Source organism: Labrus bergylta, chromosome 5, assembly GCF_963930695.1.
Source record: "Labrus bergylta chromosome 5, fLabBer1.1, whole genome shotgun sequence".
In the NCBI taxonomy this organism is placed as follows: domain Eukaryota; kingdom Metazoa; phylum Chordata; class Actinopteri; order Labriformes; family Labridae; genus Labrus; species Labrus bergylta.
This window is the reverse complement of record NC_089199.1, coordinates 11911978-11938549: the sequence shown is the minus strand read 5'-3', so window position 1 is coordinate 11938549 and position 26572 is coordinate 11911978. Positions and strand designations below refer to the sequence as shown.

The 26572-nt window shown below is 40.0% G+C and overlaps 4 protein-coding genes across 5 annotated transcripts in view; 2 read left to right on the top strand and 2 right to left on the bottom strand.

Moving 5' to 3' along the window:
• The first annotated feature begins 160 nt into the window (after nucleotides 1-160).
• stau1 (staufen double-stranded RNA binding protein 1) lies at nucleotides 161-9584 on the top strand. 2 transcript variants are annotated; one of them, XM_020629083.3, is made up of 15 exons: nucleotides 161-351; nucleotides 3367-3683; nucleotides 4023-4144; nucleotides 4271-4415; nucleotides 4517-4670; nucleotides 4797-4968; nucleotides 5063-5158; nucleotides 5282-5494; nucleotides 5578-5721; nucleotides 5864-6010; nucleotides 6108-6183; nucleotides 6275-6594; nucleotides 6711-6833; nucleotides 7613-7692; nucleotides 8811-9584. In XM_020629083.3, exons 2-15 carry the CDS (start codon nucleotides 3491-3493, stop codon nucleotides 8896-8898), a joined length of 2073 nt encoding a protein of 690 aa, XP_020484739.1. In that variant the 5' UTR covers nucleotides 161-351; nucleotides 3367-3490; the 3' UTR covers nucleotides 8899-9584. The 2 variants fall into 2 exon arrangements, with proteins under 2 accessions (XP_020484739.1, XP_020484738.1); XM_020629082.3 differs by having other exon boundaries at nucleotides 4514-4670.
• Nucleotides 9585-10097: 513 nt separating this feature from the next.
• On the bottom strand, nucleotides 10098-13549 carry rdh20 (retinol dehydrogenase 20). The gene is made up of 5 exons (XM_020629015.3): nucleotides 12900-13549; nucleotides 11930-12028; nucleotides 11072-11217; nucleotides 10694-10825; nucleotides 10098-10609 (listed from the first exon to the last, which is right to left on the bottom strand). The coding sequence occupies exons 1-5, from the start codon at nucleotides 13350-13352 to the stop codon at nucleotides 10489-10491; spliced, it is 951 nt and encodes a 316-aa protein (XP_020484671.2). The 5' UTR covers nucleotides 13353-13549; the 3' UTR covers nucleotides 10098-10488.
• A 2725-nt stretch (nucleotides 13550-16274) lies between these two features.
• si:dkey-7k24.5 (somatomedin-B and thrombospondin type-1 domain-containing protein) lies at nucleotides 16275-19854 on the top strand. Its single transcript, XM_020629016.3, has 5 exons — nucleotides 16275-16525; nucleotides 17001-17192; nucleotides 17627-17705; nucleotides 17897-18079; nucleotides 19198-19854. Exons 1-5 carry the CDS (start codon nucleotides 16291-16293, stop codon nucleotides 19313-19315), a joined length of 807 nt encoding a protein of 268 aa, XP_020484672.1. The 5' UTR covers nucleotides 16275-16290; the 3' UTR covers nucleotides 19316-19854.
• The window catches only part of kcnb1 (potassium voltage-gated channel, Shab-related subfamily, member 1), a 37386-nt gene continuing 30401 nt past the window's right edge, over nucleotides 19588-26572 (bottom strand). The window contains exon 3 of the mRNA XM_020629017.3: nucleotides 19588-26272. Within this exon, the coding sequence (XP_020484673.1) occupies nucleotides 24347-26272 (1926 nt within the window). The 3' untranslated portion in view covers nucleotides 19588-24346. The remainder of the gene's footprint in view (nucleotides 26273-26572) is intronic.

Here is a 26572-nt window from a genome sequence, read left to right as displayed (position 1 = left end):
TGTTTTATTCTTTCTTTTACTTTTTTTTAAATCATTTTTGTGTTTGGATTATTTCTAGGTCATATTTGTAATAATAACATAGACTGTGAATAATGACAGCGTGATAGCTCCTCCACTATCTTTGGGAAGTAGTTCCTCTCTGTCGACGTCACTTCCTGGAGAGACAGTCACGATTGGGCCATTCTCTTTAGTGTTTGCCCTGTTTTCCCAATGTCCACCTCCTCACCGCCCGCATTTTGAGATAAAACTAACATAAAACAGACTCTTCATACAGACTATGAACCAGAGAAAACAAGAGTAAATGAAGGTGTACTATGGAGTAACACAAAACTGAACAAAAGGAACGACGAGGTGAGGTTTATTCTGTGCACTGACTTGGGGTGGGGGGGTCGGGGTTAGCTAGCTAGCAAATTCACCGGCTACTCCCAGACTCGTAGAGGGAAAAAAGATAACAAGCATGTTTATAAGAGAATAAAGTACTGTCAGTCGCTGCTGCTTCTGTGCAGTGAGTGCAACCTTTTGAAGAATGCGTTGCTTTAAGATTTTGAGTGTCTGAAGTCTTTTTCTTTTTCGAGAAGTATTACAATAAATGTTCGTCTCTGCCCCTGTAGCTCGTAAGCTAACGTGGTCTTCTGGAGAGCCCCCCTGGCTCACCGGCGACCTGGTTTTATGAAGCCATACTCAGTTATTGCATGACTGGCAGTCTGATATTTTTTTGCACGGACACTTATTTAACTTGAAAACATGCAAGTCTTATGTTTTCAGAGTAAATCATTGGCTTTAAATGGCTTTTTTTTTCTACAAGCCTGCAGAGCGCTGCACTAGTTTGAGCATCTCTAGCTTGCCGGTTTAATCTTCTTCCAAAACTAACAAAGGTGTAGGTTTGCATTTTATTTACAAAAGCGTTCACCCTTTTAAAGCCGACATTTAACAGGCTGATGTAGAGGTTGAAATTGATGCAAATAAGTTTGAGTTGTGTCAAATAATGGAGGGCGATACAAGGCCCACACAAGAGCCAAACAGATCGACTCCTCCCAACCTTAACATCTTCAGTGAGAACAATGATAACCATGTTTCAGATCAGCACTGTCTTTCATTCATAACCACAGTTTAGGGGAATATTGGTGCGAAAACAGTAACAGCCATGGGGGTACAGTCACCTTGTTGTCTTGCTGGGGCATGTAGGGTGGCCTCCTTATTTGATACACAAATAGACAAATTGGGTTGTTGTCTTATCTCCCAGCAATTCATGACTTATTCTTTGCCAAAGATACTCTTTTTTATGTGACTTTCTCCAGTGAATAACCCAAAGTTATGATGTTGTCAATCAGTTCTACAGGTGAAGTCATTCAAAGTTGCAGTGAAATTAATAACGCTGATTCATATTTTCCCTTGCGACATGTATGTTAGTTTGCATGAAGGCTGAGAATATTATATCTGTGATTACTGCACAGGAGCAGATTAGTAAACATTAATTTGGAATGTTTATGTTTCTCACTCTGCTGTTTGTTGTGATTATTTATATGTATTGAGTTGTAGAAGTAGTCAAACAATCGTGAAAATGTTAGCCTTTAAGGCAGAATGTCTATTGTTTAAGTTCATGATCCTTTTTTCAGTCTTACAAGTAAAATTTCACTGCTCAAAAAAAAATGAAGGCACACAAAATCATGGCAGAATAGCTCCAAGTCAGTTCAACTTTAAGGGGTATCAATCTGTCCTTTCAGGAAGCACAAGTTGTTGGGAATCAGTTTCACCTGCTATGGTGAAATTTGAAGAGCGAATGCAAGGGAGAGGCAAAAGCCAGACAAATCCCCAAAACAGAATAGTTTTGCATGACTGATTAGTTTTGTGTTCTGCTAGAGTCCTTGTCACTTCGGTTAGAGTTAGTCGATATCCGCATGGTGCTGCGCTGTGAGCACAGATCCCACTAGAGGACGTTGGGCCCTCCTGCCACCCTCATGGAGTCTGTTTCGGACAGTTTGGTCAGATACAGTCACACCAGTGGCCTGCTGGAGGTCATTTGAAAGGGCTCTGTCAGTGCTCCTCCCGTTCCTCCTGGCACAAAGGAGCTGATATGGTCCTGCTGCTAGGTTAACGGTCCTGTTCAGCTCTCCTCATGTAATAGACATGTCGCTCTCCTGGTATCTCCTCTGTGCTCTTGAGATTGTACTGGAAGACACAGCAAACATTCTTGAACATGCATGTCTGGCTAGTGGCAGTAGCTCAGTCTGTAGGGAATTGGGTTGGGAACTAGAGGGTCGCTGGTTCAAGTCCCGGTGTGGAACAAATATGGTCTGGTAGCTGGAGAGGTGCCAGATCACCTCCTGAACACTGAGGTGTGCTCAGGAGGAGACTTGTGTAAATCAGTGTAGTGATACAACAGAAAACTCAAAGTACTTGGTCTTTTTCGATTCTCTGATTTTTTTGAAATTTTCAAAATCCAAAACAAAAAACGCCAACCAGAATTTACATTTTTGTTCCTCAGGGGCACCGAATCCCCTCCCCACCATCAGCTCAGGAGTGCCCGCTGTGGGCCGCTCCGTCACTCTGACATCTCTCCCTTAGTGCATGTCCATAGGATCCTGTTTCTGCATGTGTGTATATTTCAGCCTGTGTGTGTGTTCATGATTTACAGAGTGTAAAAACTGAAATTTCTCCTTGCGGGGATCAATAAAAGTTAATCTTAATGTGCTCTTTTGGAGAAGCTGGACTACCTGTGTAACCATGCAGGTATCGCCTCACTCTACCAATAGTGACAAGGACACTAGCAGAACACAAAACTTGAGAAGGATCAGTCATCAAGGATGAAAAGAGAGCTATTGTCTGTGGCCATCACATGCAAAACCATGCAGGCGTTTGCCTCTCCATTGCACCTGTTTTCACATTTGCAACAAACCAGGTGAAACTGATTCACAATCACATGTGCCTCCTAAATGGACAGATTGATATCTCTGACGTTTAAACTGACTTGGTGTTACACTGTGACGAGTGTTCCTTTTGTGTTTTTGAGCAGTGTATTTAAAGATGCCAATTATCTGTCACTAGATTTGAATGCTGGGTATAAGGATGATATGTACTTCTGAAGTTGTGCAGTTAGCAGTTTTAATCACAGCAAAATAATTTCCTTGTTTCATTCCAAATCCGGCTTGGTAGCACTTGTGTAGATTTTATTGTTGTATGTGAATGTAATTATAGTAATATATCAGGTCTGTGAAAGACAACCTGTCCCAGGATTACTCCATTTCTTATCCATAGGGATTTGTTTTTGTGACGGTGATAGCTTTCAGACAAATTAAATTCATGTAATCTCCTTCATGTGTAGAAAAGGAAAGGTTAACGATAAGTATCTTTTTCCTCACTTTGCAGGAGGAGCTTACATTCAAACCTCGTCAAAAAGCAGTTCCTACAGCCTTGGCATTCACCATTGCTTTACTACAAAGTTTTTATCTTGACCTTAGTCTACAATTGACTATAAGCCACACCAACAAGGATGTCCCAGATTCAATTCCAGTGTCCGGCTAGCCCCATGCCTGTTGCCCCTTCTCCACTTCAGATGGGGCAGCCACAGCCTGGCTATAGCATCCCCTGTGCCTCGGGCACCCTACCCTCGGAGAGTGCCAGCCAGCCTATGAGGAGTTCTGCCCTCCCTGCAGGCTCAGCCACTCCCTACAATACCACAACAGGTTTATTTATTTTATTTTTATTGTTTCCATTTGCTGTTGTATGTAAAATAAAGGACAGAGTTTTTTGAATAGCCATGTATAATTGTGCCTCAAATTATCACAATTTTTCTTAGAATTTGTTAGAATTACACTTAGTATTTCTAATCTCTTTCTCATTTGTTCTGTTAACAGATCTCAGGGTAATCACTCTCACTTGTTTTGAAATATTAAGGATTTTATACTCATTGTTATGGAAGCCTTGAGGGTCTTTCTTAGAAACTGTTTTTTTTGGGTCAGACTATAGGAGAAATGAGCAGCCTTTGAATATTTCTTCATGTTTATGTGTTTTTTGCCCTACAGTATCTAACATGGCAAACCCTAAAGAGAAGACCCCCATGTGTTTGGTGAATGAGTTAGCTCGTTTCAACAAGATCCAACCTGAGTATAAGTTGCTGTGTGAACAAGGACCAGCTCACTCGAAGGTACCCTGAGAGCAAATTTCAAACCAATCATGTTATTTCATTTGGGCTTCTGTCATCTTTTCATCACAGCATCATGGTAGTGACTCAGAACTTGTCTGTAACTCTTGTGTGTCGTCTCCCTGTCAGATCTTCTCAGTCAGACTCACGCTGGGAGATCAGCATTGGGAGGCAGAGGGGACCAGCATCAAGAAAGCCCAGCACACCGCTGCTGCATCTGCCCTTGCTGAGACAACACTTCCCAAGCCCACCGTGAGGATGCCCCGCAACACAGGCAAGCACCTAGGTGGGCTCCTCCCACTTGCTCTGTTGTAGTAAATTTATGCAGAAAACCGTTTACTGATATGTTGGTTCATTTTGATTGGCTTTCAGCAGATGGAGTTACACACACAATGGAGCTAAATGCACTATGTATGAAGCTTGGTAAAAAGCCTATGTATAAACCCATCGACCCATACCCGGGGATGAGACCACCAAACTTCAACTACAACGTCCGGCCTCCAGGACCCTATCAGCGCTCTATGCAACAGTGAGTTTCCTCTGCTTGGAAATGTTTTGACATTCTTTCATTTTGTTTTACTTTTGATTACCCTCGTGAAGTCTATTTCTGAGATGGGGGGGAAAAAACGTTGCACTTGACCTTTACTGTGCCCAGGTACTACTACCCTTTTCCTCCAGTGGGACCAATGATATACCACATGGAGCTTTCCATCGGAGGCCAGCAGTTTATTGGAAAGGGACGCACACGGCAGTTAGCCAAGCATGAAGCTGCTGCCAAAGCCCTGAAAGTGCTGCACAAGGAGCCAATATTGCAACAGTTGCCAGAGGTGAAAGAAGAAGCGTACACTTGGCATCAAAAATACTCTGGCTTATGGCTTTTCTTTGATATTCTTACTGAAATGTTATTTCTGCTGCTGGCAGGTGAATGGAGAGCCAGAGGAGGAGAACCTCAACAAATCAGAAATCAGTCAAGTGTTTGAAATTGCACTTAAACGCAACTTACCTGTCAACTTTGAGGTGATACATTTCTTCTAATACTTCAGTTTAAAGTGTATGACTTGGCCAGGTTTCCTATCAAGTTTAATAATTAAAAAAAAAAATGGTTCCTTTACAACAAGATTTGTCCCTGTTGTTTTCCAGGTTTTAAAAGAAGAAGGCCCTCCCCATATGAAGAGTTTTGTTGTTTGTGTAACAGTCGGGGAGTACACCGGTGAGGGCGAAGGAAAGAGTAAAAAGATTGCCAAGAAGCTGGCAGCAGCAGCAGTGCTGGGGGAGTTAAAGAGGCTGCCACATATACCCAGTGTGGAAAAGACGCTGCCACGCATAAAAAAGAAAACCAAATCCATCATCAAGGTAATGTAACTCATGGGCTGTAATTACAATAATCAGTGCAGAGTTATGGTCTATTCATATTTATTAACCCCTCACACCAACAGCTCCAGACCAGTCCAGAATATGGACAGGGTATGAATCCAATCAGCCGCCTCGCTCAGATCCAGCAGGCCAAGAAGGAGAAGGAACCCGAGTACAGCATGGTGACAGAGAGAGGTCTGCCTCGTCGCAGAGAGTTTGTCATGCAGGTGATTCTGACAGCCGCTTAGACACTGAGGCAAACTAGTGGTACCTCTGAAACATCTCTGGCAGTTTGTTCTCACCTTTTTGAAGTATTTTTTCCTCCATGTAGTTCTGTAATACATGTATGCCTCATGTCCTCCTGCACAGGTAACGGTGTGTGGCCAGTCTGCAGAGGGGATGGGACCCAGTAAAAAAGTGGCCAAGAGGAACGCAGCAGAGAAAATGTTGGACCTATTGGGATATAAAGGACCTCAGCCTCCGACCCCCAAACCAGCACTCAAGACAGATGAGAAGGTTCTACTAAATCTTTGTCTAGCAACAAATACGGCAGACAGGACTTAAAAAAACAAACTATTCATTTATGTAAATGTATTGTTTCTGTTTTATTTAGACTCCAGTAAAAAAACCTGGTGATGGGCGCAAAGTGACCTTCTTTGAACCTGGCTCATCAGAGGAGGTGGTCTTAGGTAACAAGATCTCAAAGATTTGGTAGCATTAAGACTGAATAATTTATTGTCTTATATATGTCGGGCTGAAAAAGCATATTTTCCTTTAAAGGTTCCAAGGAGGAGGACTACCGTCTACCTTACTTGAGCCACCAGCAGCTGCCTGCAGGTATCCTGCCCATGGTCCCTGAGGTGGCTCAAGCTGTTGGGGCCTGTCATGGGTCCCAAGCTAAGGACTACAACCGAGTAATTCCCAACCCAGGCAAGGCCACAATCACTGCCATTATTGCCAACGAGCTGCTTTATGCAGGGACCTCCCTGACTGCTGAGACTATCCTGAAGAACAAAAACAATCTGAACCAGCTTCCCCTCGGACCCCTTACCAGGCCTTCTGAGCAGCTCGGCTTTCTGGCATCCGTGCAGTGCCTGCAGGTAACCCAACAACCTCTGCTGCTTCAGTGAACTCAGTAAGGTCATCAACGAGCATGTGCTTTATTCATACTAGAGTAATGGAGAGAAAATCTGAATGAGCATCTATTTGTTTGCAGGTGGAATACAAAGATTTTCCCAAAAACAATAAGAACGAGTTTGTGTCACTGATTAACTGCTCCGCCCAGCCGCCGCTCATCAGCCACGGGATTGGGAAAGATGTTGAATCTTGTCATGACATGGTGAGTGTTTTTTATAGACTAAATTTGATAGAAATCATAAAGATTTGGTTGAATTTTCAAGATATATCAAAACTGCAATGCATCTGTTCACAACGGACACCACACATTAGTTACATGTATTTGGATGCCCCTGGAAGTATTGGATAATGGTTGATAAAGGGCAACTCACAGGACCAAAGTGCTGTAAACAAATGGCTATCAATGGGTCTCACAGTAAGAGTCCATCCTTGAGCCGTTTCTTCATTAACATAAACATGTTGAGCTTTGTGACAAGGAGCTTCATAAAAAGTAGTTATTTCAGAATACTTATAATCCCCTCACAATAACTGTGATAAATGGTTTTTCTGGAAAGAAATACCTTTTATAATGATGTGTCTGTATCAAAGCATAGCCAATATGAGTGTTTGTCCGTTTGCTTTCTTTTATATCCTTAGATGGAGGAAAAGTCCTCAGAGGTCACCCAGTTTCCTTCATGCACTTGTAATGAGCAGCTCTGGTACCAGACAATCAAGATTTAATTTAGAAAAGCGAGGCTTTTTCCTGTACTCTATGTAGAGAGCACACTGTATTAAGTGCATTCATAATACAGCTTAGTAGGGTGAGTAGAGGTGTAGTGTTGTGTGAGGCAGACCAAAGGCAGCACGCTAATGTGTGGTATACTTGTATTGTTACAACATATGTGCTACCAGGGCAGTGCAGCTTTACCTTACTGGCTTATAGCCTGTATGATACTTGTGAGTGATCACTGATTTAACATGTGCTGTTATTTACCTCCATAGGCTGCACTGAATATATTAAAGTTGCTCTCAGAGTTGGACCAGCAGTCAAATGAAAGGACAGGAAATGGACCAGTCTCTCGGTAAGCTGTGATTTACACTGAATCGCTGCTTATTCATAGATGTGTCAACTTAGACAAGATACGTTTATTTAAATAGCACATTTCAGGAACACAGCATTTCAAAGTGCAGCAGTGTTCTGGATGAGCTGCAGCTATCTGATGGATTTTTTAGTCAGACCTGTGAACACACAGTAACAATAATCTAGCCTGCTAAAAATAAAAGCATAACAACGTTTTTACGTCTTCTTTAGACAGAGCTGGCAGAGTGTCAAGGCTGCAGGTAGTTAGCTTTATAGTGACGAACAGTCTGTTAGAAAAGCAGGAAGTGGAACTGTTCAAACATGACAGTATATGGAGTATATAACTACCTATTTTCTCGGAGAAAAGATGCAGCCATTACATAACTTTAATGGATAAGAGTTCATGAGAGTCTAATGCTAAGGGGTTTGTAAGTCTGTCAAAAATATTAAATTAGCTTCCTGCATTTTTCTTACGTGCATGAATACATTTGGAGAAAATGGACAGTCGTGCACATTTCAGTTTTAGGTTATAGATGCAAAGTGTCTTTATAAATCTCTTTATTACTCTGGAGTTTTGTTTTGTTCTGACGGTCTACATGCTGTCCTCTGAGCTTTAACAAGTGCGGCATTCCTCCAGGGTGCCTTTTTCTTACCAGATATGACTACTTAGACTCTTCATTCTATTAAAAATGTAATGATTAACCGGCCATTTGTAACATTAAACAGCATAACTGGCTTGTTGTTTAACTCCTTATGGCACTTTATATTTATTTTCTAAGAGGCAAATGTTCTCCAGGGAAAATTAGGAGATTATTTGTTAATTGTCTGAACACAATAGAAGGATTCATTTGTTTTAATGACTCTTCAGCCGTATACTTTAAACAATTGTTTGTGTACAGAGTTAACTAGTTTAAGATTCAAATTCTCCAAAGGCCTTTATGTTTTCATTATTTTGTGCTTAATAATAGTGTAGTTAATCAATTAAATTTCTCAATAACACTTTTGAATTACCTAGGACAGAATGATAGAAAAACACTTTGCTTGTAGATACAGCCTTCAGGAATATTTTGGTGCTGATAAGTTGTTATAATTGACCCTACTTGTACCTTGTCTCCACAGGTGTGGCAAGCAGGAAGTGGAAGGTGACTTGCACCTCAAACAGGCTAACTCAAGCACATTGGCACAGACCGTGGATGGCACTGTTTAGATGATCAGGTTTGGTTGTCTGTAAAAGCACTAGAGAAAACTCTGACACTGTGTTCTTAGTCAGCTTTAGAAAGCTGCGGGAAGCTTTGGGCGCTGTTGGCTCTAAAACATCACTGTTCATATTAATTGTACCAAAATGTTCACAGTTAAACAAGATTGATAGGAAACAATCATTTATTTCCCTTGATGTTGTTTAATTGTACACGTTATTTATTTTGTCGCGTTGTAGAAAAAAGTAGCTGCATCCTAGTCAATGAGTTGGGCGTTTACTTAGTGAAAGAAACAATTAAGCGATTAACTGTGAACCTTTTTTTGTTTTTCATAACTTGTTTTCTCTCTGTTAGACTTTTTAACTTTTGTCTTTGATCCCCTGCTGAGGTAGTTCCAAAAAGATCTTCTCTCTTAATGGTTTGGACCTTATCTTTGTCTAGGGTGCAGCTGACGAACCTCTGTTGATTTTCCTAGAGTGCTTTATATCAACAACCGGTGTTAATGACATTACCATGTAGAGCCGAGAAGAATTTCTGACTAAATGTAGCGTGTGATGTAATGTGACGTTGTCCCTGTCAAGTTTCCCTGAGTACTCCCTCCTCCTCCTCCACCTCCTCCTCCTCCACTATGTCAGCATCCCTTCTCTCTCCGCTCCCCATGGTAATTAAACCTCCGTGCTTATGTGCACAAAACCAACATTTCTGTTGTCTTGTCTTTTCTTAAACTACCAATGGTATAAAGCCTAACTGAAAAGATTTATGTGATAACCAATATCAACTTTTAGTGCTATCATAACTGGATACTATAATCATACTGAGTCCATGTTTTCAAATCTCCTTTTTTCCAACAAAATGTTCTCAACGAAATGTCAGTAAAAGTCTAAACGGTTTCTCATGAAGTTGTTTCCTTTATGTTTCAGTCAGATAACAGCCGGTGACATCTACTCTCTCCTTGGGTAGGATCTATGTCTAAAGTGCAACAGATGATCAACTTTTACTTATTTTTTTGCCAAAGCCAAGCTCTCTTAATAAAATCTTTAATCATTCTACTGAAATACAACTACACTTGATTACATGAATGCATTGTTTCAGGTGAGCCCCTTTAACATGGATGTACTGTATGACTCCAATACGGTCTGATTTTCATGTTTACAAGAACATAAAGCAGCACACAAATCACTTGCTTTTAATCAGACACTCTGAAAACACATGTTTTGTAATCATTTTATTTTATGTAAAGATAATAGTTGCACATATTAAAGACCAATTTCCCCTTTAGGCCTGTTCAGGATTCCTTCATTCATTTGACACTTTCATGGAGAGAAACCTGTTAAGAGGAGACTTTAGATTAAATCTTAATATACAGAAATATTCTTGTGTCACATGGCAACTTGCCTGAGTCGTCATCTAGTACACATTTCTGAATAATTTGTCCTTCAATCCAAAGCCCCATCAATCTGGCCTTCTTTATCTCATTATTCATATGTAGCTGGAGGGATTTTTTTTTCTTTCCATCATATGTTTTATAAACCCTTTAAATGACATTTGATTTTACTTCTAAGGTTGTGGCTCTCAAATAGGTTGTCGCTGTACTTGTATGATTATGACACCATAATGGCACCATTAGACACTTGTGTCTTCTTGGTTTCAATAAAGGGGTACATGCACTTGTCGGATCCCATGAAACGATATGTAACCACATTGGATTCCCATGGCAACAACCTGAAAGAGAAAGTGAGCAGTAAGACGTATGAATTGGCACATATGAAGAAAAGTTATTTTAAAATGTTTATTTATGGTACATACGCTCTGCTGAGGAAAGGCAGGTATGTGAGGCGGGGGATGCACACCAAAGGTTGATCGATCAGGATGGCGTTCATCGCCTGCTCCACACAGTACTGGGGCTCCAGAGGAGGGAGAAACATCTCCACTTCTTTCCTGTAAGTTGCACCAACGGACAAATTCACCGTCATTTTAAATGGCTGGATGCAAACACCTAATGAATGCTGGATGTTTTGGTTTCTGTGTTCTGTGAACAGGTGATGCTCAAATTCTATGAAGTTGATTGACCATACTTTTTCAAGATTACTTCATTCAAAATGCATGGGAAATAGTGAAATGATAGGATATTTTTGAATCAATCAAAAGTCAAGAATTAACATTTTATGTGTTTTGTTGACATACCGGATCTTGCAGCCTTCAAACATGCCCGTGTCCACGATGTAGGGACACACTAGAGTAGTCTTCACTCCTTCAATCTCGTCAGCCAGCAGCTCGTGGGCCATAGATTCATGGAAACCCACTGCAGCAAACTTACTTGCACAATAGTCCTGTCTCAAAGGAAAACATTGAAACTTGTTAAATGTGTCTTTACTGATATTGAATGTTTGCAACAGAAAACTCCCCAGACATTATGACTACAGATTTTGTGATAGTACCTGTTTGAATCGGTGGGACCTGGTAAGTAATAGATGACCTTATGTAGAGACTTTTTGATTATTTTAAAGTATACTTACTGTTAGTTTGCTGTTCATTCTGTTGCTTGAACATGACCGTGCAAAAACAAAGTGGCATACAATGCAACCAATCTTTAGTGTTTTTCTTTTGATTTCCTCTCATCAGAGGTTTCTTCTACTTGTACTCAACTGTCCCTCTGCTCTTCAGAGAAAATATTCCCGAAAAATACTTCAGGCAAGAAAAAAATTAAAATGTGTTGTTTTCTTACAAGTTTCTATCTTTCTTAATCTTCTTGAACAATATTTTAAAACAAACACTTCCAAATTAGAAGGTTATGGTAACTATTTACCATGACTAAAACTCTTCACTTTTGTGTGCCTTATCAACCTTAATAATCATAAATGGATGTCACAAAAAGTGTCATCGCCTAAGGACTACAGTTTCAAGGTAAGGGGATAAAAGTATAATCTGCAGAAAACCTAAATTATCCCCATACAAGGATGTTCGGTCTCAGGGTGTGTTAACTGTGATAACAAAGCTGCCGTGTCTTAATGTTTTAGTGATGTTTCTCCCTCTTGGGTTCACCTCAACACAAGCCGTGCTGAAAAGACCGAGGACGCTGGCGATGGTCACAATGTGTCCGTGATTCTGGGCCTTCATCTGAGGGAGGAAGGCCTTCACTGTCTGAGGTTAACAAACACACAAACACACAAAAACATACATGAACACACATGTCTTGAAGCAGCTTAATATGAGACAACAAATAGAGCAGTGTTTATATTACTAGTAGTTGCTTGAATGTTGCTCAATGTGAAGGAGGCTTATGTTGCACGAGTGGCTTCATATTAAGAGGATTTCTGTGGGAATCCTTCAGTCCGTCGTGTGAAAGGGATAAAGACATTAACGCAATGCATTTAACATGTCATGTGTGCACAAAAACATGCTCTGTACAGGCACTGATGCTGAAGATTATGTATTGTGAAATTCAAAAGTGCATTTACAGCTGTATTACTTCAGTCAGTGCTGAATCGTTGTTTGTGTTTTACTTAAAAAGTGAGCCACCAAAAGACATTAATGCAGAAATAGTTAAATATTGTTTACTTATAGATATTCAAAATGTAAAAATTTGAAAAAGTATCAAAGCAGTGGTTGGTAAAGATCACAACTCATTGCTGGTGTTTTACTTCCACTATACTGTAAGAATCACAATAGGCTATAAGATATGACTGAATATAACTGGCCAGAGAATCAAATATGAAACATAAAAACAGACTGATTTGATGGTGCATAGTGTGCCATATCAGCTGAGACTTAATGTAAGGTTTTTTTAGATTCAGTGTTGGGAAGGAACAAATGGTTCATTAACATTTCTAGTGTAAGATAAGAGGCTTTATCCCGAGTACATGTTCTGAGTTTAAAAAAAACAAAAAACAGATACAGTTCTAGACTGTTATCTTTACTTGTCTATATACCTGAAAGGTAACAGGAAATATTTTACAATGAATAAGTTGTGGGCTTCCTGTGGGACATTTCATATCGACCAAAGAGTTCTCACCCAGAAGAGGGCGTGGCAGTTGACCTTCATGGTCCTCTCCATCAGCTCATCAGGACAGTCTAACATGCGCTCACCGGCCACCACTCCAGCGTTGTTCACCAGTATCGTAACATCTCGGCCCAGGTCCTTTCTCACCAGGTCTGCGTTACGATATACATCCTCCCTGTTGGTAACATCCACCGAGTAGGTGTATGCTTTACCCCCCATCTCCCGCACCAGCTTGGCTGTCTGCTCATTGGCGCTGCTGTTGATGTCCCACAGCACCACCTCTGCCCCGTGTTTGGTGAATTCCTGAGCAAAGAGACGACCCAGGCCACCACCAGACCCGGTGATCAGCACCAGCTCGCCATCGATGGGCTTGGTGCGAGGGCGCAGGACGACCCGTACAGAGTTACGCAGGATGAAGTAAATCACATCCAGCAGCATCATCTGCAGGTCCATTAGAAAAATCATGTTGACTTGTGAAACTGATGATGGGCTTAATTGTCAGAATCAATATCTAACCTCACACCGGGTACCTGTGAAGGTGTGTGTCTTACTGTCTTACTAAGTGTTAGATTGTGTGAGGATGCAGACAGCCAAGCTGGTGTATTCCTCCCTCTATGGCTCTCAGACGCCATCTCTGCTCTATTTAAACACTCTCCTCCCAGATTAGAGGAAATACCTTGAGCCCCTCATAAACCCACTTCTGTTTTAAGCAGTCAATGTATACACATTCACCAACACTGAGGAAAGTAACATGTGCCACACAGCATTACTCTGGCTTTAAGTTTTTACAAGTGTCAGGGTCTTAGAGGGACACTTTCAAAGTTCATAGTTGAGCATACTGTACACGTGAAAGACTTACATAGCATTAACACAGATGCAGATAAAACAGGCTACATATTCATATACTTAAGTAGTTGAGCATTTCATGTGTGTGTTAAAAGCTTCTCAGTGTAAGTAGAAGGCAGATAAAGGGGAGTTTGGGAATAAAATAACATACATATAATGCTATTATAGCCGAGTCTACAATTAGGTGAAGAAATTCATTATCATTTTGAATATCTTTAAAAAGGACAAATTGGGACTTTTTAACATTCATTATTAGTTCACAGCTCAATAACAGTCGACTGTCCAAACTCTTCTAGTGTTTATCTCTCCTGTTAATAATGGAGGAGTTTGGATGTTAAATAATTCTATTGTTACCACTCAAAGCAGACAAAAGAAGGATATTTGTGCATTAACCATATGTAAAAAAGAGACAATAAAAAGCAGCTTATACTTCTTATATTTACTTTGTAAACGCAGCTCATCCTGTTCATTTGTATTAGAACAGAGCTGCAGCTTTAGCTAAGCGATGATGTAATAATTTATGGTTTGGTGTTCAGCAAAGGGAGACATTTAAAGAGGGAGTTTGGGTCCCGGTTGTAACCAGTGCAGCAGTCAGAGTAATATGGAAGTAGAACATAAGAAGATTATGTTTATGTGGACTGTAAATCTCAGCATTCTGACTTATGTTGCAAGAAGGCTTCTTTTATGTGCTACGTTCTTGTTTGAACACTGCCAGCCTTGTTTCCCCCCCCCTCATGTCAGCTTGTGACCCATATGCAGAGAATCATACTCACTCGTTGCATTTTTTTTTAACCCACATATTGAATCTATGTGTGTTTAAATGCTCTGCAAATGATTTTTCAGACCTTTGAGGCAGTCGGTAAGTATTGATTATCCTAATGTGAACAGTCAACCTGATTTGGATCGTTGTGAACATTTGGCGTCTTAGTTGAAAGTGATGTTGAAATTGTTGTCAGTGCTTTAGATTGTCTATTTGTCTCTATACATTAAAAGAAAAAAACATTTATTTAAACAGACATTTTTTGAAGCTGGTGGAGTTTTACATCTCACTACACTGTGATGTGCAGGTAAATATTTCTTCTCCTTAAATAACTGAAATATTTTCAGTAATGGGTAAAAGCTGCAGAGGTTAGTGTAAATGCTGCCAAGATTGTTCCCTATTGTGAAATGTTGAGTAACACTTGGAAACAACAGCAGAGGATCGAGTTGTTATACCTGAACACTGGCATGCAGTGAGCTTTGATTGTTTGCCAACAAGTTTCCCTGTTGGATATGTCTTACGAATGATACATTTTTGCTGTTTCTGTTTAAAAAAAAAATGTTTTTAACCTTTGAGGCACGATCCACATCCCCAACCTGCTGTCGCTCCACTAATATATACTTATACCTTTTTGACAAAAAAATATTTTTTATTAGAGAACTGCTTGTTTATAAGAAATGTTTATTTTGATAATATATATATATATATATATATATATATATATATATATATATATATATAAGGTTGATGAAATGAGAAATGCACTGATGATTGTTTATTGGATCAGATAAAGGAAAAAAGAAACAAGTCTGTGCTTCACTCTTTGTAGACACAAACAATGGCCCTAGTTAGGGAAAGAAACCACACTTGTCATGGTGATGTCATTTTGATGTGTGTATCCACATTTCTCTTGCTTGTTTTTTTTTTTAGCAGTAAAGTTTTGAGCTGTAAAATTTGGTTGTTCTTCTACTCTTTCCGTTCATATACCATCCCTGGACACACACACAGAGGATAGATCCTGGGAATCTTCGTTTGAGTGGAGGCCTACACTGTCTACACTGTTGTTTTTCTTTTGCATGAATAACCTCGGCCATAGCAGTTTCATTAATCCACTCTTTCACATGTTGAGGCACACACGGGCCTGGGAAGCTGCCTGCTCCACCAACTGAGCAGAGAGAGAGAGAGAGAGAGAGAGAGAGAGAGAGAGAGAGAGAGAGAGGGGAGAAAGAGGGAGAGAGGCAGTGAGCGAATTCGCAAATATGCTTTGCTGTTGTTTTGTAAGGTGGACCTTTGACACATTTTGTCTTTTGATTGTGTGTATCTGTTGATAACTGATTAGTGAAAGATGTAAAGACCATGAAAATGAAACAGGGAAAATCTTATCTTATATTCTCTTTGTTTCTATACGGGCATTTTACAGTAAAATTCAGCAAGAAATAAGTCAAAAATTAAGTTTATTACACTTTGTCAGCTAGAATACTTTGTTCTGATAGATACCTCTGATAACTGCTAAACTGAAGGAAAACAATACAGCATTTGAACTTGACTGTGAACTCAGCCCTTTACCTTCAGTGGTGAACTGTTCCTTTAAGAGATGCAGCGTTGACACATGGATCATTTCCGACTCAACGAGCAGTTTGACCTCACTGACCAAAGGCTGGGGTCTTTCATCACACTTCTAAAGGAACTTGAACAGGTCAACATTTATTAAACACCTAGACTGGAATAAGTAACTTCAGCGTTATAGCCTACAGCTGAACTGATCTCGTTGGAGTGCATGAGGTCCAGTCCTTCGTGATGACAGTGTGCAGGAGCAGCTGCTCTGTCACTTCTCTTATTCTCGCACTGGTTTTATCCCTGGTGGCTCCGGGTCAGTCAGGATGTCGGGATGCGGGTCTGTGCTGCACCGGCCGGGACCCGTCCTGTGTCAGCAGAGGATGGAGGTCTGACCGCTCCTATGGTACCTGCTACTGCGACCAGACCTGCGTGTTCACCATGGACTGCTGCCACGACTATGAGACATCCTGCCCAGGTGGGGTTGAGCACTTTTAGTTTGTGACGTAGTGAACTCCTCTTCTCCTCAGTGGACCTATCATTTGATGAAAGTAGCCTACTTTAGCCTATGATTGTTTTAAGACTTTTTTTTCAGAGTTTGTTAGACATTTTATGAATGGCATTATCATTATGGGCTTACTTCTATAAAATGAATAAATAGCCAGTAATGATAGGCTATTGTAATTTTACGTTCTTTAAAATAACAATTACATAGTAAGACTTCATCAAGAGGCCTCACTGATATATTCCTGTGCTGAATTTATCTCAACTAATTCTGTATAGGCTAATTGATCCCTTACCCAGTGAAGCTTTTGTCACATTACGTATGCAAAGGATGTTACTGCCTAAATGTTGTACTTGTACTAAATTGAGTATTGAGCTGTAGACCAATAATTACTATCAAGGGATTTATTTTGATGCAGCTTCCCCCCCCCCCTCTCTCTCTCCCTCAGCTGTGTCCTGTGTGGTGAGTGAATGGACGCAGTGGTCCGGCTGTGCTGAGCCGTGCAAGGCCACAGTCCGCAGGAGGAGCAGGACCATCGTGCAGGAGCCGCACAACGCAGGCAAACCCTGTCCCCACCTGGAGGAACATGCCGGCTGTGCAGAGTACTGGACTCACGAAGGACACTGTCATAACTCCCTAGGTGAATCTAACTGGAATCCTTCTACAGGTCTTTGTGGTTACACATTGTTCTCTGAATTCCTTTAAAAAAGATAATGACTTTATATTTGATTCACTTAGATATCATGTTTTAAGTGGAACACTTTAGATCTGTGGTTTCCAGCATGGACAAACTGTCACTTCCTGGACTATACAGTAGCTGTGTCAAAAAACATCTATGTGAAAAGATGTGTCAGACAGACATTTCAATAATCCCTCACATATGCATATATAATGAACTGCCACCTTTTTTCTTCTACAACCTATCAACAGATTGTGACTAACTGTCATTTCTAAGATGAAAACCCAAAAAAGAGATTAAGATAAAGCAGCATGGAACATACTGTACTCACATACTATATAACATGCAATTTATGGTCACATGTAATGTTCTTATCATGGTTGTTCCCTCTGCAGTCCCAGCTCTCATTACCAGCGGTGGCTATGGCAACGCCAGGAAGAAAAGAGACATCCCTGACAGCAGTGCCATCATAGGGTAACACAGAAACATGTCAGATCACATCATTTGTTTCTTTATGTAAACATATAATGTAGCTAACAGGGATCCAAATAAACAAACAAACAAACATCTTTTTTGCCTTGACTTTAGGTGTTTACTGTCGTCTGAGTTTGGTTTGTATATGTTTAATGGTTGACCCTATGTATGTGTGTGTTTGTGTGAGACAGGTACTGTGTCCAGTTTCAGTTGACCTCTCTGACAAAAGGATGCCAGCAGAGTGCAGACCCGCACACACAGTGGATGCAGAACCTCAGGGAGGGGCACCGCGTGTGTGTTGAGTGCCAGCCGCCCGCTCTCGCCGCTGGACAGACGCACTGTGCCGGAGACGCAGTGGAAGAGGAAGAGAGCAGGTATGTAAACACATTCTGTCATATCACATATCACTGCTTGCTTTATTCACTGCTTAAAAAAAAAAAGATGTGAGAAAAAGTTTCTCACAAATTTAACCTTCTGTTGTTCAGAAAGTGTTTTGACCACTTTATATATATATGATATATTTAAAATAATCTTATTTTGGTCTTTAATCTCAGTGTTGACAACTTTACTACACTAATAAAGGTGACAGTTCTGCCTCACCCTTTGACAGTAAAGTATCCTATAATTCAAAAACATATAACATATGAGTCTATAAGTTTGTAATAAAATATTTTGTTTTGTGTTATTTAAAACACACATTTAGAGGTGTCAGTTGGTCTGTTGCTGAGTGACAGAAAAGCAGGGCGAGGTTTAGAGGTATGAAGTAATAAATTCATTTCTTGGATTCTCCAGAACATTGGTTCCCAACCAGAGTCTGTAGGGAAAACCTCTGATCTACAAATACAACTCCCTTACCTACGCTCTTAATATGTAGCTGAAGTGTGTTTTGATTCTTTTAAACAGAACCAGGCTAGCTTTTTTTCTGTTTCCGGTTTGTGCTAAACTGAGCTAAGCTAAACAGCTGCTAAAAGTTAATGCATTTTTTCAGTTAACAATTGTGTGCATCTTCTCCTCGAACTCTATTTACTCAAATGATTATACGTCCCAAAATATCACACAATATCTTCAAGGGTATACTTGATTAAAAATACAGTAGCTATCTAATGATAAAGCACAATTATTATTGGTGTTGTCTAGAATTGATTTCACCTTGATTACATTAGTTCTTTTTATAACTGTTGAGCAGTCAATTTTTACACATCTCCCTTAATGCTGCACTTTGGATTCTTGTGTGTGTGTTGAATATCAAAATCTTTGTTTAAACACAGTGTCTCAGACCAAAACATATTTTGTGTATCTATGTTGTCTAACAAATGTGATTAATGCATGACCTTCCCCATGAAACAATTGAAGAGCTGATTTTGAATGTTGAGCTTAAACTGTTTAAATGCAAGCTGCTACCAGCATAGTGTGTCCTAAATGTGAATAGTAACAGCAAGGACTACCACTAGATGGCAACATTACGTAACACTTTCCTCCCTCCTTCTTGCAGGAGACGGTCTCTCCAGTGGCAGGCGGTGGGAAACCCTCGCTGCAGGGGAGCGTGGAGGCGTGTGGGGAGGCTGGAGGCGTGCTCCTGTCCAACAGCCCACAGCTTCCTTTTCATCTAACCTCCTCCCTTCTGTAAGCCTCCCTCCTGCACATATTGACTCTGACACGTGTACAAAGAACAACCTGCCTGCTTGGGTTCATAACAGCCAGAATTACAAACCTGTTCAGTTTAATGAGGCTGAATGTAGGCTAAGGAAAATACTATTTCTTACTCAGAATATATCCAACTTACTTACATCATACCATACAACAAACAAAAAAATTGAATATTTTTGCATTAAAACAGCAGATAAAGAATAAAACAATAAAATGACAGTCAGAAATTCCTAAGCAAAATGTAAAGTGATCTGGTTTATTTAATTTTGAGTCATCCAAGGGAAATTTTGCTTTCTTAAGAAATAGAAATATCTTGAGACATTGAGACACTTTTTTTTTTTTTTTTTTTTACATGACAAGTACTGGCTCTACTGGTGTAAATCACAACCAGTCACAATGCCAAAGTTACAACATGCACTGAACAACAGAACAGTTATACAGAAACAATAGCATAGAAAGTCAACAGGTAAAAATTAGTTGTTGTTTTTTTGTTTTTTGTTTTTTACAAAACAGACAGCCTCGGGACCTACAAACAACATTGTATAAGAGCTGGCTATAGGGTCGTTCAAATATCTTTTTTTTCAATTTCCCTGGAAACAGTGTACTTTAGAAAGACTGATGGCTTAGGCAAGGTTGGGGTCAATTCCACTGAGAGCTTGAAACGTAGAAAAAATATAGTTTGTTATTAATTGGTACTAGTTTTATTTCATCTCATGCTATGATACTCGTACCTTTTTATAGTATCTTGTGTGATGTGTAGTTACTCCATCAAGGCATCCTGAATGGACCCCAACCCTATAATACAGTATTAGATTCAGAAATTGTGAAAGGGCTACTTGCTTATGCAGTTGTTCTCACTGGGTTTTGGAAACTACCACATGTTCTTAAAGGGAGTTCTGTGGGGTTAGACCAAAAAAAAAAAATACTTCAACCTCTTTGAAGATAAATTTAGCAGCCAGCACAACAACAAATTCTATTTTAGGGTTTCAGCTATGCATTTACTGTACAGTTGGGAGTCTTGTAGTACAAATGTTTGAGAATCTGTGCTCTTCATCTTGAATTGTATCAATAAAAGAGAAATATAACAAGCCACTTGATTGCTATTTCTGCATGAAGCGTGGTGGTTTAGTCCTTTTGATTCACATCAAAATGTCTCCTCTATGTGAAATGTGAACGCTCTTTTTCACAAATTGTTCATTTAAATGGCTCAGTTGAAGATGGGGATGGGGACCAAAACAAAAATAAATAAAGATGATTTCAATTCGTAAATTAGATGTCTTTTTCTGTATCATGGTAGATTTGTGTCACAGTATGAAAGTCTAGATATCAAATCTCAACTTCAAGCTTGATGTTTCTTGAACTTTAGAGTCTAAAATAATAAGAGTATCGTTACTTGTATAAGGATTTTTATACTTGTGAACATTTGGCTAATATTAGCCCATAGTAAATCTCAGTTTCAACAATAGTGCTTGCTGCCTACTCGTGGATTATTGATTGTCATCTTTGCTGAGAGATATTTCAGTGAAAATGGTCCCTGACTACCATCATATATATTTAACTGAGAGTATACTTTGTGAGGGGTTGTGTAAGCTATATGAAGATTTGAATGTTGTATGATTAAACATAATAATCTAGATTTTAAAGTAGTAGTAAGCAGGCCTGGCATACTGTACATTGTTTTCTTCAAATCTTTAGAAAAACATTTTGACATCTCTGTGAATTTTTAGATGTTACAGGGTGAAAGATCTTAAAATGTTGGGCATGCATTGGCTTTGACTTTTCATGACATAAAGATAAATAAACAATGAAGTAAATCAGGAACTAACACTTGACTGCAAGCCTTTAAACCAACTGATTATTCTGTTTGAGACTTGCAATGTCTGAACAAAAGGATGATAAAAAAAAAGAATGGACAAAGCTTGCATGTTCATAATTCTTTCAATGTATAAATGGATCGTACATGTCCTATTGAGACATGAAGATTCATACAAGTTTATTGTGGAAATAATTAATTAACGGGTACACCCAAAGAAGCAGCCATTAAAAATAGGTATTTGAAAGATTAAAACAATGCTTTAAAAAACTGAATGCCCAACTATTGTTTGAAAGCTGCAGTTAATTATTTAATTTATTTGATTTTAAAATGTCTCTTTGCAGATGATACCTTTGTTTATTTTTCAAAATGCATTTTAGTGTAATTGCAACAGAGAAAAATCATCATTTCTCTTGAATTCAAAATAGAAAGACATTTTGTTATTGATAAGGTATGTTGGAGCTGAGACGATGATGCTGCTTAAAATTAACTTGTCAACAGCTCATACCATCCATCTGTCTAATTATGTGTGCTGAAAAACATACATAAAATGCTCATTCCGTCCCTTTCCTCACAGCTGCCTATCAAACGTTTAACGTGTGCGAAAGTCATGTTCCCCCCATATGTTTAGAGTTCCCTTGGTAATACAGGATGTGTTACTGCTGCAGATAGAAATGTGGAGCAAACATAAAGCAGGATTTCCCTGACATGCATACATTCATGAAACTGTTAATTTTTCTCCATTTAGCCACAGCCACACTGCTCTAATGCCCTGGATTTACAGCACACACATACAGGCACACACATGGTTCCCTCTGCCTCTCACAGTCATTGCTATTCCTTTCACACCTCTGTTCCTCTCACTATGGAAGAGCAATATGAAATGGTTCAACTCTGGGATTAAAACAGGAAATGTAATCAGGGATTTGTGTGACTCTAAAACATAACAGCAAAAACAATGTGTGCTGATCACCTTTTGTTGACTCTTGGATCACATTGAATTTATATTTTGTGACGGGAAGCGTTTACAATTGAGCCAGTTTTCCTTGAGAATTTGTTTAGTTTGCAATGGCAGTGATTGTTTTCTTCATTAGTAGAACATACCTGCTCTTGAATTACATAAAGGCAGTACAAACATGCTGTATATGTATGTTTGGAAACTTTTTATTTGGTTTAAATGGTTATGAATTCTTTATACGGATTCATGTTAGCAGGATTTTTATGGACGTTTTTTTATGGATCTTGAAATACAATTTAGTTTTCATTTTCAAGGTATTATGTATTATGTAGCTTTCAGGTGATATAACCCTTAAGTCCCTCTGTATTCTGCATGAAGCATTTGGTCAGTCTTGAAATGTGTTGTTTTAATACTGGAAAATAGAGCTATTAAATTGGTTATGTAATTTGTTTTATCTGCTTTGTGGCAGTGTAAACAGATAAAAGAGAATGCATCAATGGAATTGTACTGTTTATGGAATGCTACAGAGATTTTAGACATAAAAACAGAACAATGTACAAGGTCTTTACATCATAATGTTGCCTTTACACAGTATTCATAAATATGCACAGTGAGGAGTGGCTCTGCTAACTCGTGACTACTGTGCATACCTGTCACTTTATGAGCGCATGCCAGTTCGAGTGTGTGTTCTTGTATATGTGTTTAACTTATGTTACATGCATCTAGACCTTCACACCCAAATTAACAAACCGTCGCTTAGCTGCTGCCAGCCTCTGAGAAAAGCTGCTGTCTCCATGGAAACTAAGTGTATATATGAAGCCTGAAGATAGTCTCCCATACCTGCATGAATCTTAAGTGGGAGTGTGTGTGTGCTCATGCATGGGTTAAATTTGGGCATTTACAACTGAATTGTGGTAAATCTGACCTAGTTGTGTATACCCAGTGTTGTGCCAGTTTTGGTTTGACATTAAAAGGAACAGAACAAAGATGGAAAACTTTGCAGCTTCCAGTACCAAATACATGCATATTCCCATATTCTGAGCGTTATCTCTTTGGCTGCTTTTGTGTTGGTTAAATAAGGACCAATGAATGCTTAAATCTGCTACCAAACTCTTCAACTTGTTTTTTTTTTTACGTTATAATTTGTGTTAAATGTAAGTATAGAGAGAATACTTAAATATTTAATTTTTAGTGTCTCATGTTTTTGTACGTTGATTTGTTGGTTGTATGCATGCTTCATAAATGCGCCCTTAATGCAGCAATGTTGTATAAGCCCATATCAAAATTTCTTGGTCCCCTACCATCCTTTATAAAATGATACTGAGGTGCTAAGACAATATTCAATGATAGATTTTAAAGTGTCATCCATTCTCACCATTACATGATAACATAGGGAATAACAAAATACTGTTGAAGAACATTCATTGTAATAGGTAATGTACTGGATCCCCACTATAATTGCAGTCTCTGTGCCACAACATTGACCCTTTTACAGGATTACTCTTTACATGAGATTATGACACAGCAGACTAGCAAATCACACATTTCTAGCTTTCTTTTATCAATAGAAAAATAAATCGGGTGTGACAATCTCAAGAATGGGGAATACATGAATTAACATTTGTTCATCCATCAACATTCACACTAACTAACACACATGCACACAAACGTTTATGCAGGCATGCACACTCCTGCAAATGTAAATGACTAAGGCCAGTTTGGGAATGGAGGGCACAAGTAAGTAGCTGACAGGCTTCTATAGGTCCTCTCCTATATCTCCAAGACTACAAAATGAACTGGGATTCTGTAATGGGATAGTGGGCAGCGGGGAAATGTTTCCCTGGAGAATATAGCAAACCTTTTATATCCACAACTTTATACCAATGACTCTGCTTCCACATGGATCTCTGAGCCAACAAATTGGCTGGGTGTGCTCTTTTGTATTGTGGGTATGTAGTACAGCCTGTAGGAATAAGATGAAGGAGGGGCAGTGACATTCTCCAATTTATAGTGTTTTTCTCCCAGAGTATTCAGTTATGTTCATCCTGAGCTTGGTGCCTGATGGCATGCTCAGGTAAGTTGTAACTTGAATTGTTTCCTACAGACTCTTTGTCTCTCCTGCTTCCTTTGTCTGCAGCCTACTTAGTGTGTTTAGTATGTTTGCTGTCTCCATCACATACACTCTGTACCCTGCCTCCTGTTTATTTCTACTTCATTTAAACCTCAGAGGCCTTTATCCAAAGTATTTTGACGTCCCCTCTCAGCCTTTGGCCTACGCGCCAACTCCGGCCCTACGTGATTCTCATGAGCTATTCCACGAATCCCTTCAATGGGGAACAGGCAATTCTGGCCCAGCATTTTTTGGGCTACTTCTAAATGGTTGATCCCTTTCTGGTAATTGATGTTGATGCTTCGTTTTGGACTTGAACTTGCCAAAAGACGCTCTGAGGGACTGGTGTCAGAGACATCTCGAAGGTGCTCGTCGTCATCTGTATCTGCGTCTATATATTTACTGATGGAGGAGTCGTGGAAAGTAAAGACAGTTTGGGCCAGGGAATCACTTTCTGGAGATTTTGGTGGGGTTCTGCTGCTGGCAGTGGTGTAGACAGAAACTTCAGGGCTTACCAGAGAGCGATCTGACAGGACTGAGCTGTCTGACAGTGGGGACAAGCCTGACTCCCCTTCACTGCGATAGCTCACTTTGGGGACAAGACTTTTCGAGGAGTTGCCAGGAAAGAAGAATTTCCGTGCATTTTCAGTGTATGAAGGCTTTGCAACAGGCACAGGATTCAGCATGGAATCATGCTCCCCTGTGGTTTGTCGCCCTGTTTTTGTACTGCCATGCTGGGACAAACCTGTGGCTGGACTGTGAGAGAACCGGCTGCTTTCCTGAGCACCCAGGTCCATTGCTGGACTATGGGTGAAGCGTGTGTTCTCCTGGAATTCTGTTGCACAGCTGATGTAGCTGTCAATACTGGATAAGCTTTTCATGTCCCCTACCCCTTCTCTGGTTCCTAGCACAGGCGGTCCATGATCTTGAATGGCTCCAAGCTCTATTTCATCCCTGTTTTTGCTCTGTCTGGAGCCCCTGTCTTTAGCATTGAGGTTTGGTTGGGATTGTGTCTTGGCCATCTGGTTGTACATCTCCTCTAGCTTCTGAACATTGAGCCTCTGAGGACTGATAGGTCGGGCCTTACTAGGAGAGCCTAACTCCTGGGCATTGAAGGATCGGTTTGAGCTTGTCTCTGATGCCGTCCTCTTTGGGGTCCATTTCCAATGACTTGGTGAGAGGTGGTTGTCATTAGGCCTTTCACTCTTCTCTACTACCACATCCATCAGTTCTGCACTACGAGCAAATGCTTCTTTCAAGTTCATGGAGACAATGCTACCATTTCTCTTTGCCCTCTCCAGGGCTTCCCTTCGTTTAAGTGCTTTTTCCTGCCTCTTTTGCTCCTTGTAGAATTCAGAAAAGTTATTTACAATTATGGGAATAGGTAGAGCAATCACCAGTACTCCAGCTATGCAGCATAAACCTCCTACTATCTTTCCCAGAAGAGTTTTTGGGTAGATGTCTCCATAGCCTACTGTGGTCATTGTAATGGTTGCCCACCAGAAAGAAGCAGGGATGCTTTTGAACTTTGTGTCCTCCTCATCTTTCTCTGCAAAGAACACCAGACTGGAGAAGATCATGATGCCCATGGCTAAGAAAAGGATGAGCAGGCCCAGCTCATTGTAACTCCTCCTGAGAGTGAAGCCCAAAGACTGAAGACCTGTGGAGTGACGGGCCAGCTTAAGAATACGGAGGATACGCATAATTCTAAAAATCTGAACTACCCGCCGGACATTCTGAAATTGTAGCACGCTCTTATTTGACTCTGTCAAGAAGATGGTGACGTAATATGGCAGGATGGCCAACAGGTCAATGACATTCAGAGGACCTTTGAAGAACTTCCATTTGTTGGGTGAGGAGAGGAAACGAAGCAGGTACTCCATGGTGAACCAGGCAATACATACAGCTTCCACATGGGCCAGTTGTGGGTTGTCTGTGGACTGGCCAAACTCATCTGTGTCCTGAAGCTCTGGAAGGGTGTTCAGGGACAAGGCAATGGTAGATAGAACAATGAAGAGTATGGAGATGATGGCCAGGATCTGAAAGACACATTTAGAAAAGTTATGTGAGTAAAATCAGAAGGCTCAGAGACTTAAATATATCAGCTTATGTTTGATAAATGAAGAAGTTTCCTATTAATCATAAACCGGTCATTTCCTGCGTTAATTTTTAACATTTTTAACCTGGACATTAATTTGAAATATGATTCTCAAGACCTAGCAGCGATGGAAGCAGGCAAGCAAACTGGTTCAGGTATAATTGATTCCACCTTATCTAAAAAGCCTCGTCATTTATCTTATAAGCTCCACGACCAGAAATGTGGTAAAACTAGGAGAAAA

Excerpts from the sequence above, each read along its gene's own strand:
- stau1 (XM_020629082.3), top strand. The coding sequence starts at position 3,491 with ATGTCCCAGATTCAATTCCAGTGTCCGGCTAGCCCCATGCCTGTTGCC. Across the intron at positions 4,416-4,513 it reads GAGGATGCCCCGCAACACAG|CAGATGGAGTTACACACACA; the intron begins GCAAGCACCTAG and ends ATTGGCTTTCAG. Across the intron at positions 4,969-5,062 it reads TATTGCAACAGTTGCCAGAG|GTGAATGGAGAGCCAGAGGA; the intron begins GTGAAAGAAGAA and ends TGCTGCTGGCAG.
- rdh20 (XM_020629015.3), bottom strand. The coding sequence starts at position 13,352 with ATGATTTTTCTAATGGACCTGCAGATGATGCTGCTGGATGTGATTTAC. Across the intron at positions 12,029-12,899 it reads ACTGCCACGCCCTCTTCTGG|ACAGTGAAGGCCTTCCTCCC; the intron begins GTGAGAACTCTT and ends TGTTAACCTCAG. Across the intron at positions 11,218-11,929 it reads TCAGCACGGCTTGTGTTGAG|GACTATTGTGCAAGTAAGTT; the intron begins GTGAACCCAAGA and ends CCTTTGAGACAG.
- si:dkey-7k24.5 (XM_020629016.3), top strand. The coding sequence starts at position 16,291 with ATGACAGTGTGCAGGAGCAGCTGCTCTGTCACTTCTCTTATTCTCGCA. Across the intron at positions 17,193-17,626 it reads ACACTGTCATAACTCCCTAG|TCCCAGCTCTCATTACCAGC; the intron begins GTGAATCTAACT and ends TTCCCTCTGCAG. Across the intron at positions 18,080-19,197 it reads GTGGAAGAGGAAGAGAGCAG|GAGACGGTCTCTCCAGTGGC; the intron begins GTATGTAAACAC and ends TCCTTCTTGCAG.